This window comes from Mya arenaria, chromosome 11 (assembly GCF_026914265.1).
Source record: "Mya arenaria isolate MELC-2E11 chromosome 11, ASM2691426v1".
Classification (NCBI taxonomy): domain Eukaryota; kingdom Metazoa; phylum Mollusca; class Bivalvia; order Myida; family Myidae; genus Mya; species Mya arenaria.
In genome coordinates, this window is record NC_069132.1 from 69650383 (window position 1) to 69676751 (window position 26369).

Sequence of the window (26369 nt, forward strand, 5' to 3'; positions counted from 1 at the left end):
CCCCCCTTTGCAGAAATGAATACAATACCCCCCCCCCCCCCCCCCCCCCGTAGAAGAAAAGAATTAATGACCCCCCCCCCCCCTTAGAAGAAATTAATACAATGAGTAGAAAAGAATACAAGTGGTATGCATTGTACCTGACCCATAAACAAATCAAGTAGGTAACAAAACATTATACTAGAACAATTGAATACCATAGCAGACTAAGTTAGTTTTGCAACCTAATTTTGTATGCTATGTCAAAAATTTGGAAACAACATCAATATTGTATCATGCACAATTTTTATATCCTATAAAAAGAAACAACTAAAGCATTTAAGGTACTTCTTTATATCAATACCTTTTCCTTTATAGTCATCTGGATAAAATAAAACTTGAATTTTAATATTCATATCAATCTTTACTAGAAGTTTACAAGAGATGAATGCTAAAAATAAGCACCAAGAGGCAAATGGCTCGTCTGTTGTTGCTGTTTTAAGTCCAACAAGGGGCATAACTCAACAATTAAAAAAGCCAGAGTAATGTACCTTGCAACACATGTATGTATTGTTTCTGGCAACATTTGAATAATTTGAAGATATTGCCAATGTTAATGTTTTGCTGACAAAACTTGGACTACAACAGCGATGACCCAAAGGCTATGACAATACCTGAACTTTTTTGCTTTAGAAATACTTCAACCGAGTTGAGGTAAAAAATATTTCCAATTTACAATATAGTTCCATGTGTATCCTTTAGTAGAGATTGAAGCATTTATTAACACAGCAAGCACATCAAATATTGAAATGACCACTCTAACCTAACTATGGTAACCCTTTCCTTCAAATTCGAGTACTTAAGGCAATCTGATTTCTATCCTATCTCTAAAGTTGTATAATACAAATCCAAAAAATAATAATAAATCTGGTTATGTATTGAAGAAGCATCTTAATTATTTAAATTTAAACTATTTTAACTTAAACATAAAATTTTAGCTGCTATATTAAATATTTGATATTCTTTTAACTACTGTTATTCAGTGTATTATAAACAGAAGTTTCAGTGTGTTGTTTTTGGAGAATATACATTAAGCGAAACACTTTATATAAGTTGAATAAATCAGTTCAGGATGTTGTTGAATGAAAAGGAAAAGGTACAAGGGTAACTGTTTATGCTTCAGTAATGTAGCCCCTGAACAAGGTCAAAATTCTACTGGCATTATAGAGGACAAAGACATTTGTTGTTTTAACATTCCATTAGGTCAAAATGGTCATGTCTTGAAAACAAACTCATTATACACAGTAATTGAGTTTACCTTCTCTACTTTCTACAAGAACACAACATGCACAGAAATACAATTAATGCACTATCAAGAAACAACCATAGATGGCAATATCAGTCAGTGATGGCTATCATTTTTAATTTTGATATATTTATAAACATTATAATTAGAAGGTTGTCACCCTTTGTTCAATAAACCTGGATATTTCCAGTAAAAGGTAATGGTTAAATGTTGATAGTGTGTGTATACGAACACACAAAAAATTGATTTGATGCATGCAGTCGCATAACCGTATCTTTTGTGTAATTTCATACAAACAACCTTTAACCTTTTTAGTGGTCCACATTTTCTTGTGTAAACTACCTACTCAATGGGCCAGTCATTTTTTATATCAATCCCCATACTTAAATCAATTACAGCTGGCTGATGATTTACTGAAATAAATGTATGTAAACACTTGAGAAATACTGTATTCTCATAGGACAAAAGAAAATATGAACCACTAAAAAAAAAATAATGGGTAACCAGTATTTACTTGAAGAGCTTTGATTTACCAACTCTTTAGCAAAAAAATATACAAAAAGCACCATCTCAGACTTATACTGCTACCTCTTGAAACAACAATCACATTCATTAATTAAAGATGGCATATACAATTTGTGTATGTTCATATGTAAGATAGACAGTTATGCCATATGTCCGTCAGATCATTTTACTTATTATCATCAATGTCCTTACAGGGTTTGCATTTACCATCTTCAAACACGTAAGTTTTGTCCAATCTCCCCAAGTTAAAATATCAAACATTAAATTAACAATTTCCATGCAGAATTAAACTCCATTCAATTATAAAAGTGACGTACTATTTATTATTATTTTGATAGATAATCTACATACCTTTCTGGTAATGTTCTTTGATTGCTCTTAGCTCCTGAAAAGTAAATAGTATCCACATTTTAACAATTTGTCATAACCTCAGACAGTTTTCGTATTTGCTAACCATAATCATAAACATCATGCGGCCATTACGACACTGGCATCACCAAGAATAATTATGACAATACCTCAATTAATTTTCTTCAAAAGCTCACCAGCTTAAATGCATACAATTAAATTCATACATGTAATACCTGTTTGGACCTTGTACAGATGATACCAATGAGTGTTGCTTCGGCCGTCCCGAGTCCCTCGACAGCTTCATGGAGCACGAAGGCATCATACTCGGCTGGTAGCATCATCAGAGAGAGGACAATCTCCTCTGTGTCTCCTTGCAACTCAGATTCTAAGTCTATCATTAGGTTCTGAAAGATAGATCAATTTGACCTAATAAAGATGCACTCTTACTCCAAAACAAGATTTACCACAATTAAAAATATTGTTTTAATTTTCTAAAAAGGATGAATAAATTTTGAAAACAATGGTTCTTATGAAGGATACCAAAAATTAATTTGAAAGAAATGTGCATAAAACATGGTACATCACAGTAAATATTTTAGCATTCACCAATCATTTAATATTTTTGCGTTTTCAGCTATTAAATACACAGTTACTATCTTGTTATCAGTAATTGATATTTTCCATGAATGCATTATTTATGAAGTAGTTTAAGGTTTATCACTCAAAATTGATGTGTGTTACACATGCGTATGTAGTGATTTTGAATCAGAATGTCACTTTAAGATGAACTTTTCATGAACATTAACTAGGGTCATAACTCTGGAGTGCCTAAGGCGACATGGCTGATCATCGAACCTGATTGAGATATTCTGCCTTTACCCATTCTGACTGAATCTGGCGATGATAATTATTGGGCAATAACTCTTGAGTGCCTTGAGCAATATGGCTGGTCATTAAACATGGCCCAGTTATTTTGCCCATTCACATGTTGACCAAATAAGGTGATGATTGGACAAATGCTTTTAAATTATTGACCAGAAAACATGCTGGACAAGTGTCACTTGCCGCAGGTGAAACAACAGAACGTCCCATTCCATGTACAGGCTTAACAAAACCTTAAACGCTTCCTTTAAAAGTAATTATAGTGATTTTTTGCCATCATCTGAGACACTATTTCACTAGGAAAATCTCGTTATCAAGAATTATTAATGTGGCTGTTTAATTGGTGCCAAATCGGGTGCTTTTCGGAATCTAAGCTTTTGAAATTACATTGTGTGTTATTTTCTATAATAAGTAACAAAACCCCTGTATGACATCATGAATAATCTGCTAAGCTAAAGAGTATAAATCTGTTACATAGGATTTCATTCAGAGAACAGTTATCTCCCCTACTTCATTATCATTCATGAAAACAACATTTCGTCAGTCAAGTTTCCCACTGAACAAATGCAATGAAGTTTACACGGAATAAAGAACAAGATATGAGTTTGCCGATGAGTTTTTCCTTAATCATAGAATATTTGTACCTTTAAACAAAAATAAAATCATACTTAGAAAATCTTAGAATAAAGATACACTGTACCTTTTTGTGTTTCTGCTCATAAGCTGTCTTCAACTCCTGTCTCTGTTTATTACTCCTCCGTGGAATTATCGAAATCACAACTTTCTCTCTCTCATCACCCTGCAAATCAGTCATTGCACTGTTCAGTTTATCACAGTCTGCGTCTACATTGAAATTAGCATACGGTCTTACTGTTCCATTGTTTTGTCTCACACCATCGCTTGTGTCTTTTGTACCTTTACTCTTCCCTTTGTCGCCACCTTGTGTATCCTGTGTTTTTGCCTGCTGTTCATTTGCAGTGTCTTTCTTCTTTTGCTGTGGGGCTGTTTCATGATCAGCATGCTTGGTCTTCTGTGATTTGGCTTCCACAGATTTGGACATTGGTTCAGATTTTGCTGGTGCATTGTTGTCTGTTGAGTGGTCTTGCTGTTGTCCTTGACCTTTGCCCTTGGGCTCAGACTTTTTGGGCCCAGTTTTCTTAGCTTGTTGTTGCTGCTGCTCTTGTTGTTTGGAGGCTGCTGTTTCCTTTAGGTAAGTTTTTTTACCATCAGTCTGTAATACAAAGAAACAATGACCAAATTTCTTGGTTCAGAATTGCATACTTTTCTGCAATCACATAGCAAGGAAGAAGATTGTGACAAAGCTCATGTTTTTATGATTCCTATAGCAGAACAATCCTCTCCAATTGTTTAAATCAATTGTTCAATTGTAGGATGATGTAAAATGATGTAAAATGGTAAAGTGTCCATCTCTCATCAAAGATATCCAGGGGGTCCAGAATCACCATGAGAGGCATTTTCTTACTGTGTTTTGGTTTCTTCCCAGGACACAGACTCAAGACTGATTCTACAAACTCCATCACAATCAAGGTGAAAGATATAAGGTATAAGCTTTCTTACCAGCACTGTATACCAGTCAAATTAAATAGTAACCCTTCAATTTATACCTTCTTTGGAGCAGAGCCTTTACAAGCTAGCTCAACCAGACATTTCTGTGTTGGATGGGGCTTGGATTTGAGTACTTCCACAATGTCAATGCCGAACTTGGTCTTGTACGCTTTCCGAATCTCTGGCATGTCCAACTGAAAGACATGATGACATACTGAATTATAAAATACACATTATGAAGTAGCTCCTGAAAGGATCGTACTGTTTGGTATTGGTTTATGGTTATTTTCCCCAACCAAAAGTAGATTTTGTTACAGTTTTGTCATAACCTTGTAGAAGATCTCACATTTTCTTAACATCTTAGCAAATAGACTTGTGTAAATCATAAATCTAGCATTTACAATGACTTACCTCAGATCTGGCAACAAGAATGTTGACCAAGACAGGGTCAGAGGGAATGCTGTGTTTCTGGAGCTTGTCTGCATGGAAAACATCCGGGGCAGCTACACAGTGTACTGCAAATACAACAGCAATATATTTATTCTTCTGACAGAATTGTTCAACTACAAGATATTTTTGTAAGTGAAAGAGAGGTTGATGCTATAGTGTGGCATCAATCCCCAAGTTTGTGAACAAGGGTAGCATTGGTAAATGGAGCAATTTTTTTCAATCACTTTTTTTACTAATCAAAGCAAACTACAAGAAACAAGAGCACCCATGTTTGAATGCCAGAGCTAATCGGCTTTAAGCTGAACAAGGGGCATAACTCAACAAATATTAAAGCCACAATTTTGGGCCTTGCTGAAGATTTGCATTTAATAATTGTTTCTGGAAATATGTCTGTTCATAACTTCATTTGAATATCTTGAATGTTGTTTTTTTGTTTTGCATGCTGACAACATTGACAAATATTGACAAATTGTCTCAAGTCTGAATTCAGACGCAGAAAAAAAAAATTGTGACAAAAAATATATTATGTTACATTGTTTTACACATCTAGTATATTCGTTTTTTTGTCATATTAATTTAGCTTTTTTCACAATCTATGCATTGCAAGAAAAAAGTACCATTTTGAGCCAAAAATTTGAAATTGAGCCTGCTTATAATCAGGGACTCCTGCAGAATTGAGACTCAGTGCTTAATCAAGGAACCATGGTAATATCCCAGTGTGCATGCATACCTAGAGTACTCAGTAATCTGTAGTAGTTTTTATCACAGTCAAACTTCATGGCAGCCAGAATCTCTTCCCCAGCTACGTTCCGGTACTCGCGAAACATGGCGCCCAAGTGTTTATAATTTCGGGTCAGCAGGAGCTTCATGAAGATTCCATTCTCACTTTCAAATCTCTCATCACCATACTGAAACAGTCATCAAAGCATATTTTCAATCAAACAATGATGTTCCGCATGGACAAATAGCTTTTTGGATATTAAATAAAACTATAAACATCCAAAATTGAATCTTGTAACAGAACATCTATGTTTTTCAAAAATCCATGAATCTGCTGTGAAATTCACACCCAAAATAATGCAGTATTTTATGTCCAAATATAGTTTGCATAATATTTGAAAACAAGTTTGCATAATACTTTATTATGGACAGACAACACCCACAGATACACGGACAGACAAGGGCATATCTATATGTCCTCCCTCCCATAAGAGGGGGCATCAAATTTACTACATAATACTAATACCAAGCAATATCTTGACTGTAATACAATATTTTATCAACAAGCAAAAAACATTACACTGTATGATCAGAAAATTCAGAATAAATTATAAAGATTACAATTTTAACTTGTAAATTCAAATAAATAATTGTTCTTGCCTTCTTGTTTGAATATATATATATAATATCTCATTTTGACAAAGAATAAACAATTCAAGGAATCGAACCTACGATATGTGTGCTTTAAGTCTTATAGATTAAGTGGTGTCAAAGTTGTATGAGCAGTTTTATGCCAACAGTGGACTTCTTTGCAAATCAAATCACTAGTGTGAATGAAAACAATTTCTTAGAACTAAATTAAAGGCACTGAAGAAGATATTGTCAAACTAAAGGCTATATCAAAGCTTACTGCAAAGGGACTTGATCACTTTACAAAATAGCCAACACTACCATCAATGATTTATAATTGTTGTGAAGCAGTCCCTGTCATACCTCGTGTAATTCCTGGGCATCTTTTCTGACCTCGTCCATATCAACGCTGGCAGACTGGTCTCGTGCACCTTTCTGTAGCGTCAACAAGAGTGTACGGGTGGGTGGCTCAGATCGGTCACTGATGTCTTCCTCCAGGCTTATAGAGAACTCTGAAAGGAGGAAAATGGATTCAATGTGCTACATGATATTAGGCATCTGCTCCCAAGATCCCTTGTGTAGCATTCTATTTGTACCAAAAAAGTCCTTTTGGTACCTGCTATGTTATCAGCAAATGCCATAAATTCACTCTTATTTTTATTCTTATTTTCTTTTTTGTTAATATACATGTACTTACCAGGAATGATGGTATAAAAATCAATGTTTTTACCACAAGGGCCAGAGTGGTCTAGTGGTAAAGGTACCCACCTCTCACCCAAAACTTGTGGATTTGATCCCCACAAGGTTGACTTTCCACCAGGTTGACTTTCTCATGGCCTTTCAAAATGGAAACGAGGACTGGTTTCTTCCCATGAAGTGAACTCCAGAGTGATTCTATTAGATATCAGCTTAAGTCACAACTGAGCATATCCTAATATCTTAATACTGGCATGTCATGTGAACACAGCAACTCAACAACATACCTTTTCTGTAAGACTCCTTGAGGGCGTTAATACTGGCGTTGTCACCTGAACACAGCAACTCAACAACATACCTTTTCTGTAAGACTCCTTGAGGGTGTTAATACTGGCGTTGTCACGGGAACACAGCAACTCAACAACATACCTTTTCTGTAAGACTCCTTGAGGGCGTTAATACTGGCGCTGTCATGTGAACACAGCAACTCAACAACATACCTTTTCTGTAAGACTTCTTGAGGGTGTTAATACTGGCATTGTCTCGGGAACCCAGCAACTCAACAACATACCTTTTCTGTAAGACTCCTTGAGGGTGTTAATACTGGCGTTGTCACGGGAACACAGCAACTCAACAATATACCTTTTCTGTAAGACTCCTTGAGGGCGTTAATACTGGCGTTGTCACGTGAACAAATTAACTCAACAACATACCTTTTCTGTAAGACTCCTTGAGGGTGTTAATACTGGCATTGTCACGTGAACAAATTAACTCAACAACATACCTTTTCTGTAAGACTCCTTGAGGGTGTTAATACTGGCGTTGTCACGGGAACACAGCAACTCAACAACATACCTTTTCTGTAAGACTCCTTGAGGGCGTTAATACTGGCATTGTCTCGGGAACACAGCAACTCAACAACATCAGCCATGTCTGTTGTCTGAAAGGTGGGAATGTTATATTTTATGAAAACTGTATGTGTGGAACACCATTAACAGAAGTCCATTGTTGTCACTGCTGTATACAAAGAATGCGTTGCAATAATTATGTACACAAGTTCTCTTCAATTTGTAATAAAAAAGTTAAAGCCTTTCAATTTGACACAATCATTAGCGATATATTTCAATAAATAATAATTTAAGATAATAAAACATACAATAACTAAGGACTTATTTTACCTTGAAAAGTTATTGCATTTAGTATACCTATAGAGGGTCTAAAGACTTCAGAGTATTAATTCTAGTAACAGTGACTATCTGAGTTCATACACAGCATACCTACATGACTTTATTTTAAAAATTTGGTACTGACAGGAACAGAAAAAGTGGGGATACGCGAATGAACTGTTTCTATAAGTGACAGACCCCAGGTGGTCATTAAAAGAATGTAGTGGTAACTTCAGTATACATGTATCGAAAGCCAGAACATTTATAGATAGATTTTATTTTCCTAACCTTCATGCTTTATTTTAATGTTGACTAAATAAAGTTCAATTCACATAATTATGTAGCAAAATAATGTGACTCTGGCATAATTTCAATTTACGACTGAAGATCTTTATTTATTATTTAATGGTTCCCAGGCTTGAAGTGGCAGGACCTTTTTATTTAATTTTTCCAATTTATATAAGAAATATAACAGACAACTGAGGGCCGTATGACATTAAAAGGACCCGCCAGTAAGCCAACGAAGGTGTATATGGACCGAGGCGTAAGCACAGGTCAATTCACCTTCGGAGGCTGACTGGGTTTTCAATTAAAATACACTGATCAATCGATCGATTTTATATGTACATATAAAGGACACATTTATGTAAGGTATATATTAAAGCTTATTTGCTATCAGATACCTTAAACCCCCAGGGATTACATAACACCATAAAAATGATGTACCCCAGTAAAATTGGTATGTGATGCTGCCTGTAAAGATGAATCCTGTCAAGTAACTCAAATTGCAATCAACAAAAAATAAATATTAAACTGTCCAGATCAGATCACAAAACATACATATAACAATGTGTTTTATTAAAATAAAGAACCTTTGCAAAAACAGTGATAAAATCTGCTTATTAGACAAAACTCAAACAAGAGCACTGTGAAACGGAGCATTATACGCCCGAAGAAGATTCGGCTTGAGGTCTTTAATAAACATTTAGGTTATGCTAGTATACTGCTTTTAATGTAGTGATGATTTGTTTAAAGTTATTTGAAAATCGCTTTATTAGTTACCAAGGTATGGCCCGGACACGGAATTGCTAACGGACTGACAGATGGACAGACAGACGATGGAGGCCATAACATAATACGAGTTATTTGAAAATGACTTTATTAGTGACCAAGTTGTGGCCCGGACACGGATTTGCTAACGCACCTCCATGGTGATTCTAGTCTTTGAGGTATGGACCTGGAAATTGCGCGCAACACATCCTTTTAATGTAGTGATGATTTGTATAAAGTTATTTGAAAATCACTTTATTAGTTACCAAGTTATGGCCCGGACACGGAATTGCTAACGGACGGACAGACAGACGATGGAGGCCATAACATAATACGACCCTTCGGGCGTATAAAAATGAAAACATCACATATACTAGTATGTATTTTTTTGGTATCTGTTTAATATTTTAAGCAATCAATTTATCAATCACACCAAAGCTGATTGCACAATAACATCTAGGCATGATATACATGAGCATACATCCTTCAAACTATTTAAACCTGCATCTTATTAACATTTCAACATAGTTTGTTAAGGATTATTAAAGATAATAGTTTAAAAATGCTTGTAAAGAGACCAGAAATGGAAGTGTGATGCCACAGACGAGGATGCTGGACATGAAAGTGTGATGCCACAGATGAGGATGCTGGACATGAAAGTGTGATGCCACACATGAGGACAGTCTGGACATGAAAGTGTGATGCCACACATGAGAACCATGGACATGAAAGTGTGATGCCGCACATGAGGATACTGGACATGAAAGTGTGATGCCGCACATGAGGATACTGGACATGAAAGTGTGATGCCACACATGAGGATACTAGACATGAAAGTGTGATGCCGCACATGAGGATAGTGGACATAAAAGTGTGATGCCACACATGAGGACCCTGGACATGAAATAGTGATGCAGCACATGAGGACCATGGACATAAAAGAGTGATGCCTCACACAAGGTCACTGGACATGAAAGTGTGATGCCGCAGACGAGGATGCTGGACACGAAAATGTGATGCCACACATGAGGACACAGGACATGAAAGTGTGATGCTGCACATGAGGACGCGGGACATGAAAGTGTGATGCTGCCCATGAGGAAACTGGACACGAAAATGTGATGCCACAGACGAGGACACTGGAAATGAAATTGTGATGTCACACATGAGGACAATGGACATGAAAGTGTGATGTGGCAGACAAGGACATTGAACACATGAAAGTGTGATGTGGCAGACAAGGACATTGGACAACATGGTCCCTATATATCTGCCTTGCTATGCAGGCAACTAAAACAAAAAGCCATTATTCAAAGACAAGTAGCAAATTCTGACATGGATATTATATTATGAAAGTTTTCAAAGACTTTGTTAATAATTGGTTTTAAAGAAAAGGTGTTTTTCCCTTTGACCATGTTAAAACATAGAAATTCTCAGCATCTATTTGCAAATGTTTAACTTTTACCTGTTTCGCACTCTGCAATCAAAGAACTATTAAACAACTTTCTTTCAACAATATTATATATAAGTTATACTAAAATCTGCCTGTTGTAGTGTTTTGTTAAGATTATGTTACTTCATATTCCAGTCACACTGGCAACCATAATTCAGCAAAACTTTTTTTGATATGAAAATTTACAAATTGCTCTGAGCATGATGTCATTGCTAGCACTTACATCAAGCTTTATGAAAATATATCTTTTGATTTGCGTGTCCTGTAAGCTCATTGGCTCTCACCAAGGTGAGCTGGGCGCATTTCAGTATGATTTGTGGTCACCAACCCTGACAAGTGAGGTTGTTGTTTTTTTACTCTGGTTTCCTCCACGACAAAAAAAAACACTCTCACGCAACATCAAGCCAACAAGAGTGACTTGGAATAAGTTATCATACTTTTCTTCAAAATCGTTGTAAAATATATAATTTTTGAACTACATCTTTTGATCTAAATGTAATAATGCCCAACATTTAAAGTTTGCTAACAATGACAGATGCCATGCAGAGCTAAGGAAACACGTATCAACTGTCAAGTACAATATTATAAGGGATACAATACCAAGATGATCATTATCCCAGTATTTGTGAATACTTACACTGAGCGCGTCAAATACTGCATATGAGTCTGCCACCCCCTTCTCCTGCAGCAAGGCGTCAATGAGGTATTCCCATGGTTGACCTAGGCCGTTCTTCAATTCCGTTATCAAGTCCTGTAAATACATAGAGCCATGTCATCTAATAATACAGAGTTATTTCCCTTTCCATACAAAAATTATATCAAGTTTTTTGTAGTACTTATATTTAATTGGTCTGGGAGTCTCAATAAGTTGTAGAATCAAGATGAATAAAGTGACAAGTAAGCTGTAGGACTTCCCGTTTAATACTTAAGACTTTTAACAGATCAGAAGACAGAACATGTGGGCATGAATATGCAATGACAATGATTATAATTTTTTTAATGATAATTTTTCATATCAGTCAATGTGGACAACTGGTACTCTTTTTAAACAATGTATCATAGAAAAATTACTGATTCATTCATTTTTAATATTGTACAAGAGTACCAACTTACCAAATCATACTTCTCCCTGAACTTGGCTTTGGTTGTCATCCGCTGTTTGTGTGACTTTTTGACCAGGGTCTTGATGAAGATATCCTCCGGACGACCTGCAAATCAAAAATGGTCAACCTTTAATTTATAGAGGATAATTGTTTGACTCAGTGTATGATGTAATAAATTATTATACTCTTTAGAATTTTATGGCAATTTTGGAATAAAAACAATTTTTCTCTTTATTTAATGCCTAAAAATGATGTTAAAAGATATTTACTTGAGTTTTTATTATAAAAAATGTGTTTGTGCGTACTGATGTTTGAATTGTATAGCAGAACAGGCTAACATTAATAAACAGTGAAAAATATCAAATTGATATATTCACTGTTTGAATCAGTGAAATATTATTTTTATTTCACTGAAAAAACCCTATATTTTACCACCAAAAACACATAATGAATAATGTTATTACATTTTTAATTAAATATATATTTGCATTCCCTAAATACTCCATAATAGATTGTGAACATAGCATTCATAATTTATTGAACAGAAAGGGTTTATGATGTCATTGTTATCAAGTAATTGTTATGTCATTGTTGAGATCAGAATTCTACTCTGATTGGTGGAGCCCGACTTCATTCAAACAATGGTTCATGACATAACACTTATCAGCTATTGTTTTATACACAGGTATATTGTCAATAACAATTCTCTTACATCTATTAAATAAATCAGTTACAAACATTTAGTCATGACGTCTGTATAATAAATTATTTAAAAATGGTAACACTTCTTTGGAAATTTAGAAATCTATGTGTTCATACACTTAGTATGAAACCAAAGAAAATATATGAACAACCTTATACGTGAACGGACTATATTTCAAAAATACCTTTGTTTCATAACACAATTTATGCATGGCATTTTAAATAAAATGCCTGTTTATTATTCAACCTGTGTTTATTTTCCTTTACTCAATATTAGTTTGACTATGACCTGTACGTAATTATGTTACCTTGACCTTGAACTATTAAACATAAAAACTTGTAAGAAGAAGTACTTTATTCATAAAGGATATGAAATACAACTCTCGTTTAATGATACTTAACAGAAGAATAATAGACCAATACGTGGGTTTATAGCCTATTATGCCTCCAATTAAGTTGTTGAAACTTCTTTAAATACAGCAGCAATATTTACCAAACAATTGCTAGTGAAACCCCAATATGAATCTCATTGAGAGGTCAAATGATCACTACCAATGTTTATTACCAGCCTTACAACAGAATGATCAATGGTATTTTGATTAACAAATCCGGAGTGGATTGATGGGTTGAATATCAAGTGTCTCTGTCAATCAATAGAAAATCAGGGCTTGATGTATTTTCCAATAGCAACACTTCTAAAACAAATCAACGCTATTACGCTGGGTGCTTCAACTCCAACAGCATACTATAAGGACCAATACCATTCAATAGTACAAATAACAATACACTTGTTGCTTTAACTTAGCAGCATAGTAAGAGGACCAATACCTTTCGATTGTTCAAACAGGCTGTATTAAATCACAATTATTACAGTAAATATGATAGTAAATATGTGCCAAGATAGCAATGCTTTTATATTTACATTCCGCACTTGAATTTCTGTATGATAAAATTGTTGTTCATTTTGCATGAACCAGTCGACTTTTCGTGACCTCTGTAGACAGAGTTTCGCAAGAAAGACCTGGGTCATGCATATATAAAAAATTAAAAAAATCTCAATAATTAACATGAAAACTCTTAAACCCATATCATTTTTTTTTACAAAAAATAAGTTACTAAAAATTATTTTTCTTGCATTCACGCAGTATGAATTCTCGTTCAGCTGCTATTTTAAAAACTTTGAAAGAATGGATTCGCAAAATCGAGTGTTCATACTGCATAGATAGACTAAGCTGACCATGTATTGTTTCTATAGTAAAAATCAAACATTATTGTTTCATGATTAGTACTATTTGCATTGTTATTATAGTTTGCTTTGTTACAAAAGTAAACAAACACAAGAGCTGTCACTGTAATGACTGAGTGCAAGACAGATCAATTTTAGGGATGCCTACATTCAGGAGAAGCTTACCGGTATACTCCATATATAAACTCATGGACAGACCATTGGACAAACTAATTTGAACATGACCTTCAGATGCATAAAAATATGAAACAACTGAGGTTTCAATCTATTCAGTATGCAGTCATAATGCAGTATTTTATAGTTCATTTCCATTTGAATGATTAGCAATATTGGCTGGATTTTAATTTCTATGCAAACCCAGACATCCATAATCCAAGAAATTGAATAAAACATTTCCTTTATGATCATTTAATGAACTTGCGTGAGAAAAACCCATCAAAACTTGATCAGAGTAGTGTCTGATGATTACCTGAATAAATAATTCAGAGTTTTACGATATCCTGCGCTTTTGTAACAGTGGAAACAGTCTGTTGTTCAATACAGTACCACATGTAAACAAATTACATCATCAGACAACATCATTCTTAGAGCTGCATATATTTTCTAAGGCCTTTCCCTATAATTTGGCTTTATCTGGTAAATATTTAACTGATATATTGTCCGGAATCTTCGCAAGAGAATAGGATTTTGATGCTTTCGTAGCAGCGAGAGCCGCCATTTTGAATTTACGCTTGGGGCGCGTAGTAACAATATCTAAGGGGGCGGAGCTTATCTTGGCATCTCGGATCGATGTATTAGTTAATAAGGAACAAGTCAAGATATGGTAATACAACTGGCAATAAACAATGGGCCAATTGTTCAGAACTTTGTTACAGTTAATAACATCATAAGCAACACTGTTGTTAACTTTCGGAGGTGAAATAGTTTATAATATATATATGAAAAAATCTTAGAAATGCTGCAGATCATAAGTGTAGCTGATAAACTTTCAGCGCAATATATATTTGAATTAATTAAATTAACAACAAAGATATAATCAATGTTGTTGACTTTGGCAGTTTCTGAACAATCAGCCAAAGGTCTGTTAACTTAACTATTTCATCAAAATTAGGTCAATATTTTGTCCCCTGGGCTTGTCCCTGAAGTTTACATTGTAATTGTATCGTTAAATTCAACACAACCCAAAAGTCATCATCATATGAAACAGGAATCCATCTATATCAAACTTGTCAAGTTATATATGTACAAGTAGTACTGGTACATTCAAGGGTGAGAGTGGTCTAGTGGTATAGGTGTACAGCGCTCAACCAAGAGGTAGTGGGTTCGATTCCCACTCAGAGTGCTTTGTCTTTGCCTCTCAAAATGGCCTCTGAAAAGGGAACACCTGTTCTCTTTCCTACCCAGACAACAATCTTTATAGTTATAGTGAGTGTATAAGCACAATCAATATAAAAGAAATTAGTATAAACTATAAACTAAGTAGTACTTTTACGTAGCTTTTGCCCATATATTTTCTAATGATTAAATAAAAACAATTATCATACCCATCTGTTTAGCGATCTTGAAGAGTTGAGCAACGTCAGACTTGTCATCCCCGATATCTTTGTGGGCTGCCGTCACCCCGTTATCCTAGACGAACAATAGCGAGAAATGTTAAAGGTTACTGCTACAGGTGGAACTATAAGTGTTTAAATGTAACATATGCAGTCACATACAAGTGTATCTATAATCATAATAACCCCAGGGCTAGTATTCATAAATATATCTCAAGTCATTTCATAACTTAAGTTATTTTCCAGAGTAAAGTATCTCACTGGAATACAGTGCCCCAGCTAAGCTTAAAAGCAGGGTGGGGCACACCCTGCCCTTTTTACTAAACACTGCTTGGCCCTTTTTGGCTTTTGCTTCCCAGTCAATATTCAATGGCTCATAATGTGCAGAAATTTGGATAGTAGAGACTCTTTTTTCATTACTTTAATAGCATTTAAAGACTTGGCACTAAAAGTTCAATTATGTAAGAAATCTAGAAATTAAGATTTGCTTTATAATTACATACCATTGATACGTTAAGCAAAAACTACATTATACAGTCAAAAGAGAAAAGTCTCATCCTTTCTATGCATGATCATGTGCAATAGTCATTAATTGAGACATTTATACACAATCAAAACCCATTGGCTCGATATCACTTGGCTTGATTTCATTTTTGGCTCAAACTTTATGTAAAGGACCAATTCTTTTTACTCTATGTAAGCATTCCCGCTAGTTCGATATTAGAGGGGCTCAAAGTATTTTGGTTGGTACTTGGAATACTGAGCCATCAGGTTTCGACTGAATAGTTATATAATCAGATGTTTTAACAAGGATATCAGTATTAATTTTTACATTATTCAATGCTGTTTTATATTGACATTTAGCATCAATGATAACATCCTAAAGACAAATTTTGACATTTTTTTTTATTTTTTTTATCATCTTACAATGCTATTTTACGAATTTAAGGCTCCATTTGGTTATGTTTATAAATCATAATATATATAAATCAATACATTCGAACCTAAGGCTGCTAAATGTACGTTGATTTTTTAAAAATGCAGGTCACAATTTAAAAATGGAATCACTTGCTAAAAGGTTTTAAAGACTTCTTAATGCACAAAACTAGTGGGTATATTTGCTTGTAAATTTTCAACTCAATAAAATGCACTGAAATAGAGAAAAACTATACAAAATGCAAACATTAGACTCTTAACTTAAATAACTTCACAGTGCTTTCCTAATGCATTGTTTTCTACAAACAATAAACACCATATACTGGTTAACAATAGTTACAATACCACATCCATATTTGTTTAACGTTGACATTATGTTTGTTAAAGGAAGCAGTGAATGAGCCAGGAAGTAATTATTTGAAATTCTTTGAACTGTGTGTGCTTTCAAGAGGCAGCTGAGTGATTGGCATGAATTATTGCTTCTACCACTTAACAACATGGACAACCAATCACAAGTACAATGTCAGAACGATGTTTAAGTGTTTCATTTGCTTTGTCAGGTCAATTGACATTTAACAATGTTTCACCACAAGACTAAGCTGTGCTTCCCTACAATATATATCTTCACCACAATAACTGTGCTTCTCTACAATATATATCTTCACCACAATAGCTGTGCTTCTCTACAATATCTATCTTGCCTTTGTTGTCTTCTTATCTCCATTAGTTTTTGTAACTTTTGTTTTTTTCCTTTGACTTTTCTCTGTTTTCTCATCTTTTGTTGATCCTTTCTCTTGTGTTTCACCAATGTCCTTGACCTTCCGTTGTTTTTCCTTTTCCTTTTCATCGCTTTTGTCTTCAGGATTAGCAATGTTTTTTGGCTTATTATCACCAACACTATTTGCTTCTCCATCTGCTTCTTTTATCAGATTCACCTCATCATTTTTATTCTCAGAGGTTGGTCTTTTGTTGTCAATGGAATGTTTGGAATTATCTTGACCAGCAATGTCTTTAGAATTTCCATCTTCATCTAAATCCTTCTCTTTACTGACATCTTCATTAGATTTACCTTCTTCATCTTCTTTGTCCAAGTTTGTTTTCTGTCTACTGTTTTCTTTGTACAGTTCATCATTGGCCTGCTCTGTTTCAGAATCATTTTTATTACTTATCTGCTTATGACTAGCTACTTTACTTTCATGGTGATTTTGATCATTTTCACCACTTTTATCATTCTTATTCGGAGCATTAGTTTCTGTTCCTGTACTTGCTGTTTCTGCTTTATTTTCTGTATCAGTCGGAGATTCTGATTTTATCTCTTGTGAACTATCAGTTTTAGTATCTTTGATCTCATCTGGGTTTTGATTAAAAGCACTTCCTCTTTCATTACTATTAGTTTCAGTCATATTCTCGGAGTCACCTTTTGCTGACTTCCCCAATTCACTATCATTTTCTTTTTTATAATTAGCTTCTTCTTGATCTACACTATTTCCATGCATATCCTTGTCTCTGACAGCCTCTGAATGCTTTTCTTTACCATTATCATCTACTTCTTCATTTTCCTCCTTTGCATGTTGTTTCTCTTGTTTTTGGGTAGGTGTTTCAGTTACTTCAGCACCTTCCGATTTCTGATCTTCAGCATCAGAATGTTCTTTATCTTTCTCCTCTGATATCAAAGTATTCACCCTTTCCAAATCATTGTTCGCATAAGTCTGGCTATGGAAACTGGCCTGACTCTTTGACACAAGTTCATTTTGTTCCTTATCATGATTCTCCTCTGTCTTTTCACTTGCATGTTTCTTCTGCCCTACCTTAGCAGCATCCATTGTTTTTTTCGTTTTCTTAGATGCTTTTGACTTTTTATTTCTTTTGTATGGTTCGAGTGCATCAGACACAGCTTTGTTTTCTTCCTTTTCATTCTCATCTTTCTTTCCTTTAGATTCATCAGATTTTGGAGGAGCAGATTCAGAATTCTTACCATAATTTGACGACTGACCTACACTCCTCTGAATGAAGGCAAGAAGTAGGAGAAACTTGTAATTATTACTATGAGGAAACTTAAAAATATCTTGATTCTTTTCAATGAAAAAACATTTGATTCCTGCATTTAAATAGATCAGAAAATACATAAGAAATTCTGACAGCCTTTTATGGTCATATATTTGTAATAAATTACCGCAGGAAAAATGCTTTTATTTAAAGCATATAAGAAATGCTTAAATTTTCAAATGTTCTATAAAACTAAAATTTAAAAGGCTACAAAAATATACTACCCTCACAGTTACATGGTAATATCACTAATTCTATTTTCTATGATAAAACAATAGAACATAGTGTCCATTCAGTGCTCATACAATAGTATTCACTTTTACCTCGGTATCTAGCAAGTTGTATTTCTCAACCTCCCGGTAATACATGCTATAGTCATGGGTGCCCAACTATCCACAAAATATAGAGAGATACATAAATGGATTGTTTTTCTACCAACACTATTGAATTGCCATAGTTATATAACTAAGGTGCTTGCCTACATGCACAGTTTGGGAATGGCTTGGCATGGATTTATATTCTTCTGGGAAAAGTATGGTAATTATAAATAATGTTTATTAAATAGATGGTTTTTCTACTAACACTATTCTTTGAATTGCCACAGTAATATAACTAAGGTGCTTGCCTATGTGCACAGTTTGGGAATGGCTTAGCATGGATTTATTTCCTGGGAAAAGTATGGTCATTATAAATAATGTTTATACTGAAATAGTAGTTTCTCCTGCAGAAACACATCCTCGGTACCTGGTCTATTTATTATATATGACTCCATTGAATACCCTGGCTAAATCGACTGCATCATGCATGCAGAAACCTTGTACTGGGGGCATGAATAATTAATGAGATGAAATCTGAATGTTTGATTTGACAACTGAGACAATCCTCAGGTAATACGGAAAAACCCATTGTTATGGTTGAATATGAATAATTATGCATTACAATGTTTTGCTTGCTGTTTTTACGATTAAATATTCTGCAGAGAAATCAGAATAAAATAGATTGCATATTCTGCGGAGTAATCAGAATAAAATAGATTGGGTTCCAACGATAAGGTTACAGAGTGTCACTTAAAAAAACTAGACCTGTCACAGGAGTGACGAATACCCCCAAATGCCGCCTGGACACAGGAATGGCAAACCATTCCTTTGAAAAGAGGCCATAACTCCAAGGTTACTGCACACTGCATTGTTCAAATCCGTTTAGCCTTTCATGAGTTATCGTCTTGAAACCGTTTTTCTTTTTTTAGTAACAGTGACCTTGACCTTGGCCCCACCAGCCCCAATATCGAACTTGACCTGTATCTTCTGATGTTACACCTGTGTACCAAAAAATTTTCAAATCTGTGAAGCCTTTCATGAGTTATCGTCCGGAAACCGTTTTTCTATTTTAAGTAACAGTGACCTTGCCCTTGACCCCACCAGCCCCAATATCGAACTTGACCTGTATCTTCTGATGTTACACCTGTGTACCAAATTTTTTTTAAATCTGTCTAGACTTTCATGAGTTATCGTCCGGAAACCATGAAAACCGACCGACCGACCGACAGACAGACCGACCGACAAGCTCACTAACTTGATCCGTATCTTCTGATGTTACACCTGTGTACCAAAAATTGTTCAAATCCGTCTAGCCTTTCATGAGTTATCGTCTGGAAACCGTTTTTCTTTTTTTAGTAACAGTGACCTTGACCTTGGCCCCACCAGCCCCAATATCAAACTTAACCTGTATCTTCTGATGTTTCACCTGTGTACCAAAAAATTTTCAAATCTGTCAAGCCTTTCATGAGTTATCGTCCGGAAACCGTTTTTCTATTTTTAGTAACAGTGACCTTGGCCCGACCAGCCCCAATATCGAACTTGACCTGTATCTTCTGATGTTACACCTGTGTACCAAAAATTGTTCAAATCCATTTAGCCTTTCATGAGTTATCGTCCAGAAACCGTTTTTCTTTTTTTAGTAACAGTGACCTTGACCTTGGCCCCACCAGCCCCAATATCTATCTTGACCTGTATCTTCTGATGTTACACATGTGTACCAAAAAATTTTCAAATCTGTCAAGCCTTTCATGAGTTATCGTCCGGAAACCGTTTTTCTATTTTTAGTAACAGTGACCTTGACCCCACCAACCCCAATATCGAACTTGACCTGTATCTTCTGATGTTACACCTGTGTACCAAAAATTGTTCAAATCTGTTTAGCCTTTCATGAGTTATCGTCCGGAAACCGTTTTTCTTTTTTTAGTAACAGTGACCTTGACCTTGGCCCCACCAGCCCCAATATCTATCTTGACCTGTATCTTCTGATGTTACACATGTGTACCAAAAAATTTTCAAATCTGTCAAGCCTTTCATGAGTTATCGTCCGGAAACCGTTTTTTCTATTTTTAGTAACAGTGACCTTGACCCCACCAGCCCCAATATCGAACTTGACCTGTATCTTCTGATGTTACACCTGTGTACCAAAATTTTTTCAAATCTGTGAAGCCTTTCATGAGTTATCGTCCGGAAACTGTTTTTCTATTTTTAGTAACAGTGACCTTGACCTTGGCCCCACCAGCCCCAATATCGAACTTGACCTGTATCTTCTGATGTTACACCTGTGTACCAAAAATTGTTCAAATCCGTTTAGCCTTTCATGAGTTATCGTCCAGAAACCGTTTTTCTTTTTTTAGTAACAGTGACCTTGACCTTGGCCCCACCAGCCCCAATATCTAGCTTGACCTGTATCTTCTGATGTTACACATGTGTACCAAAAAATTTTCAAATCTGTCAAGCCTTTCATGAGTTATCGTCCGGAAACCGTTTTTCTATTTTTAGTAACAGTGACCTTGACCCCACCAGCCCCAATATCGAACTTGACCTGTATCTTCTGATGTTACACCTGTGTACCAAAAAAAATTCAAATCTGACTTCGTTTGTGGGGGTATAAAAAGATTAAGATGAACTACATCACATAATTAAGAAAAATAACACACCACTGAGGGTCATATGACATTATAAGGATTGGCCAGTCAGCCCCCCGAAGGTGTATATGGACCGAGGCGTTAGCCGAGGTCCATTCACCTTCGGGGGGCTGACTTGGTTGTGAAAATTGCAAGCCACACTTACCAATTGTAGGACGTCAACGGTCCATATTACATTTTTGCGAGGTCTGGACCAGCCAAAAATATCATATGGACTGCTGACGTCATTAAACTGGATTTTCATCAAAATACAGTGATATAGGGATCGATCGAGTTTATATATACAAAGAAGAGACACATTTGTAAGGTATAATATTGTCTATTATTTTTTAATATTTATTAACATTATGCTATAACTGTGCTATAATTTATCGAAAATGTTTCCTGAAGTAAAACTGACCATTCTGCAACATATTTTTTTAACTAAGAGACTTTAAATACGCAGAAATTAAGAATTAACTTCAAAAGGAAAAAAAAAATTATAAAGAAAATACTTTGTTCCAATTTAATTCCTTCCAGACTGTCAAATCAATATAAAGTGACCTACATATTAAATATATAATCCACAAGGAGTTTACGTGGCTGAATAATATTTTGTTTATTAAGAATAAGTGTTGCGTTTTTGTAAGGTATCGTTTGAAGTCTAGACACAAACTCAGAAAAAGTACTGTGTTCTGTTCTAAATTGTTGAAAGCAATAAGCTATCGAAAAATGGTGCAAAAAATAAATGTCTCTACTGTTTGTATAATCATATGACTATATGTAAATCATAATACCTTCACTTTCAACCATTTGAAAGATGCTAATTTCAATAGCATGAATCCATTTTTTTGATTGCATTTAAAACCACATTTTACTCAATTGTTAAATAGCTCCCTGCACATATCAACACTTCTATAAACCTTGCCCCAAAGCACGCAAGTCATTGAGCCTATGTTCAGAACTTTGTTAAAGTTAACAACTTTATTGACAACATCATAGTTAACTTTTACATAATATGAACATTTTCATGATGTGTTCCTGATCTATTGCTCTTCATAACTTTCAGAGCAATAAAGATATGAATGTTAACAAATTTGACATTAACCATTTTAACAAAGTCAAAGTTCTGAACACCCAGCCCAGTATTAACTAACTCTCTTACTTTTCAACACACACTTTTGTTAAACCATCTCATCATTTTTGATGATACAAACTTCTCACCTTTGCAATACCAGGAAGTTTATCGCCTTTGGCAGATTTGTCCTAAATATCAAAAACTATCTTTTAAAAACACTCATTTTGAAACTATCATAATAAGTAGGAGCACTGCAAACACCAACGCTCATCTGTTGATGTTTTTGCAGTCAAACAAGGGACATAACTGAACAATTATTATAGCCAGAGTTATGGGCCTTAAAAACACTTAGATTTCCTTTAGAAACTGAAAATAAACACTGGGTAATTATCAAATACAGAGTAATGGGCCTTCATATATATTTAAAAGGTCTGAATACTAGTTTAACAATAAATTTATCATGTTAGTATTTTCCCTCTTTTTAATGGCAAAAGACCCTATTTTTATCCTATCAAAGAGCCCTGCTTGACCATTCCCTTAAAATGGAAACATACACTGTTATAATTACTGTAACAATCTTACAAAAATTTTGTGTTAGATTGAAATGATAAAAGAAAACCCTGATGAGCTAATCTCAGTGTGTTAAAAATATAGGCATATATATTTGTTACAAAACTATGTTTTTATAATTACAAAACTATGTTTTTATAATCACTGAATGTTAAAATACAAATTATACAAAAACTAGTATTATTTCAAACAAACCACACCCACAATTGTCATAACTCTGAACATTTTTTATTATTATTATTTTTATTTTTATTATTATTACACAAAATAAATATGGAATAAGAAATCCAGCTAAAGCCTGTTATTTATCTTTTTTTAATTTTCAGCATTGACAGCTCATCCATACTTCACCTTTTTCATGTAAGGAATGTTTTCTTTTTGGGCTGATTTAACTGCCTTAGCTGATTTTTCCTAGATGTTAAAAATAACTTGAGGATTATTAATAGATTACTTTCTATATCATTAAATCTCTGACTTCCAGGTATTAGAATCCCCATTTTAACAAATTTTATTTTATTTAAAAATCATCAGAGACTGTTAAAATTTAAGTCTTAAAGAAGTTTAAGAATGCAAAATGGCCGATATACCATACTTTTTAAAGACATACTAAAACACAGAATTTAATCAATTTCAGCCTAGTTAGGTACAAAACAATAAGCAGCAAACTTCTCACCTTTCTAATGCTAGGGACTTTTTCTATTTTTGCTGATTTTTCCTATCACATAAATGAAACATGATTCTTTATGAATATTAGGGCTTTTCAGTTGTATGCGACAAATGAGTTGAAGTAAGGAAGCCTATTAATTTAACAGAGATCTCACCTTTCTGTAAGTAGAAGTTTGAAGTTTTTGTGCTTTTTCAGATTTTTGGCTTTAATATTCAAATGCAATTAAATGTGACCAAAAAAACACAGATCATTAATTTTGGCATAAACGAGAAGGCAATAACAGTTTTTGAAAATGTTTGCACTTCATAATATTTATACTTTTAATTTATTTGTTCAAAATCAGAAAACCCTTATTGGTATCTATCTGTCTATAACTACTCTACATAATATTATACAGAGTCACCTGCTGTTCCTCTCTGAGCAGAATCAAACTGTTCCACTTGGTAGATGGACATTAGCCACTTTTCTCAAATTTCTCAAATTATGGACATTAGCCCCTTATATCTCGAATTTGCATAGGTGGACAATAGCCCATTTCATTATTTTGCGCGTTCAAAAAAAGCCCCTTCAACATAGGACATTTAATAAAAGGCCCCTTTACTCTAGGAGATCTAAGGTCTCATGCAATTGTTGGAGAGCTCCAATATTCATTTTTTTATATTAATAATTATCTTTATCTTTATCTAAGGCTAATGACTTGTCCTAGGGGCTTATGTCCAATAGGTCTAATGTCCTATGGGCTAATTTTCTAGGGACTAATGTCCTAGGGGCTTATGTCCTAGGAACTAATGTCCTATGGGCTAATGTCCTAGGGGCTAATGTCCTATCGGCTAATGTCCTAGGGGCTAGTGTCTTTAGGGCTAATTCTCTAGGAGCTAATAAATGTCCTAGGGACTTATATCTAAAGGGCTAATGTCCTATGGGCTAATGTCCTAGGGGCCAATGTCCTATGGGATAGTGTCCTATGGGCTAATATGTCCTAAGGGCTAGTGTCCTATGGGCTAATGTCCTAGGGGCTAATGTACTTCATTCATTTAGTCAGGCATTATTCCTATTCCATTGTTTTTGCCACTGAAGTTTGCCTGCAAAAAAATGGTTAATGTTAATACATACCGCTCTGTTGTTGATTTTTGGTAGTTTCGTTCCTCCGCCCCGGACTGGTGACCGTTCAGGCTTGGACGTCGGATAGCTCGTCTCACTCTTCGTTGGCCTCATGGCAGCCTTCCTGGCCTTCTTCTGCAACATCCATTATGTACTATGGCAATTTTTATTCTCCCATCCATGACTTTTACGCAGAATTATGGTTAGTTAATTTTATTCTTGGTTGCCTGGTTGCACCTTTTGGTGCATTTTGTCAGGATCTGTTGGAGTATGAGAGATTCATGCCCAAAGCAAGGTAATGGGCTAAATTAAGTTTGCCTTCTGCAATTATTTCCATAGGCATTTATATTCATTTCAAGATACTTCTTCTGTTTTTTTTTAACAACTGCATAATAATATAAAGTGAAAACTCACAGAATCATGACTTCAAGATTATTCTTGAACATTTGAACCCATAAATTTTTAATTTGACAAAACAACAAGAGCACTGCCTGTTTCTTTTAGTTGAATAAGGGGCCATTACTATATATATATATATATTCTATACTTGATAGAATTAAATAGCTACCATTTCCTTGCCTTACCAGTTTGGGCAGTTTCTTATCATCTGAAGTGTCCACACTGTTGTTGTCTTCATCATACGTCTCATTGAGTGTGTCCACACTTCTCTGAAAACACAAAGAGAGGACATTGTATAACTATGACTCGTCTAACATAGTAATCATTTACTCATTGTAAACTGTTTTTCATACAACTATTTGCAATTAAACTTTGAACAAGCTTTTGTCAATCAGCTAATAAAAGCACGATCATAAGGCCTTTTTGCAAGAAGTGACTGTGAGTCAAATTGTACCTCCTAAAAAATGATTTACAAACAGTTAGTTTTCAGTACTTTAAAAAGCATAATTTAAGGCTTCCATTCATTTTGCAAGCTGATGAGAAACCAATTGAGACTGTACATATATGGATGCTGTGTGGGTGTATCAGCCCGCCTTAGTAGTAAATTTAACATTGATACCTAAAAGAATACACCCAATCGCTGTCATTGGCAGTTGGCTTTCTTTGATTTGGGAAGTCCTTTGACAGACTTTCTATTGCTATTCATTTTGGTTCATCAAAAGTGATTCAATGCTAAAAAACCTTGAAATGCTAAGTTCATTTGCAAACAATAGTATTATAAGCAAATATGTTCTGGACATGGAAACTGAACTACAAAAACTGCATGACTTGTTTCTCATATACTTAAAGTGAAGAAAAGTATCCAGAATTGTTTTTTCTTTTTTTTCTCTTTCTTACCAACAATGATTGTTGCATTTTCATATAGACCCCACGGCATCTCATTTCATTGAATAAATATAACATCATTAGCATAATAAACATGGATCGGAAACTTTTGTCTTTTGTCTTTACAGAATATTTTGAATGCTCGTGAGCAGCAGCAATTCATCTAAGATCATATCAGCAATAATTTTTGAACTGTCAGAAATATTGGATACTTACAGAGGGCATTCTTCAAAAAAGGTTGTCGGTCAATTATTCCTTCTTATTGTTTCAATTGGATATTTATTTTGTAGTTTCCAATCAATGGTTTAATTATGTCTGTGATGACATGCATGCTTTTCTTCATTTCACAGTGAGTGATAGAATCTTTTTTT

General features: G+C 34.7%; 1 protein-coding gene across 13 annotated transcripts in view; it reads right to left on the minus strand.

Annotated features, from left to right (window-relative positions):
* Nucleotides 1-26369, minus strand: part of LOC128209531 (uncharacterized) — a 58010-nt gene that overhangs the window by 14121 nt on the left and 17520 nt on the right. For 8 of the 13 annotated variants that reach the window (XM_052913589.1, XM_052913590.1, XM_052913597.1 and 5 more), the window contains 17 exons: nt 25299-25382; nt 24727-24849; nt 23620-23661; nt 23298-23357; nt 22523-22564; nt 15367-15451; nt 11885-11979; nt 11409-11522; nt 7958-8042; nt 6770-6918; nt 5787-5964; nt 5018-5121; nt 4666-4800; nt 3741-4271; nt 2392-2562; nt 2159-2192; nt 341-358 (listed from right to left, as the gene is read on the minus strand). In XM_052913589.1, coding sequence (XP_052769549.1) covers nt 341-358; nt 2159-2192; nt 2392-2562; nt 3741-4271; nt 4666-4800; nt 5018-5121; nt 5787-5964; nt 6770-6918; nt 7958-8042; nt 11409-11522; nt 11885-11979; nt 15367-15451; nt 22523-22564; nt 23298-23357; nt 23620-23661; nt 24727-24849; nt 25299-25382 — 2050 coding nt within the window. The remainder of the gene's footprint in view (nt 1-340; nt 359-2158; nt 2193-2391; nt 2563-3740; nt 4272-4665; nt 4801-5017; nt 5122-5786; nt 5965-6769; nt 6919-7957; nt 8043-11408; nt 11523-11884; nt 11980-15366; nt 15452-22522; nt 22565-23297; nt 23358-23619; nt 23662-24726; nt 24850-25298; nt 25383-26369) is intronic. The other 5 variants (XM_052913598.1, XM_052913592.1, XM_052913601.1 and 2 more) reach the window with 5 other exon arrangements.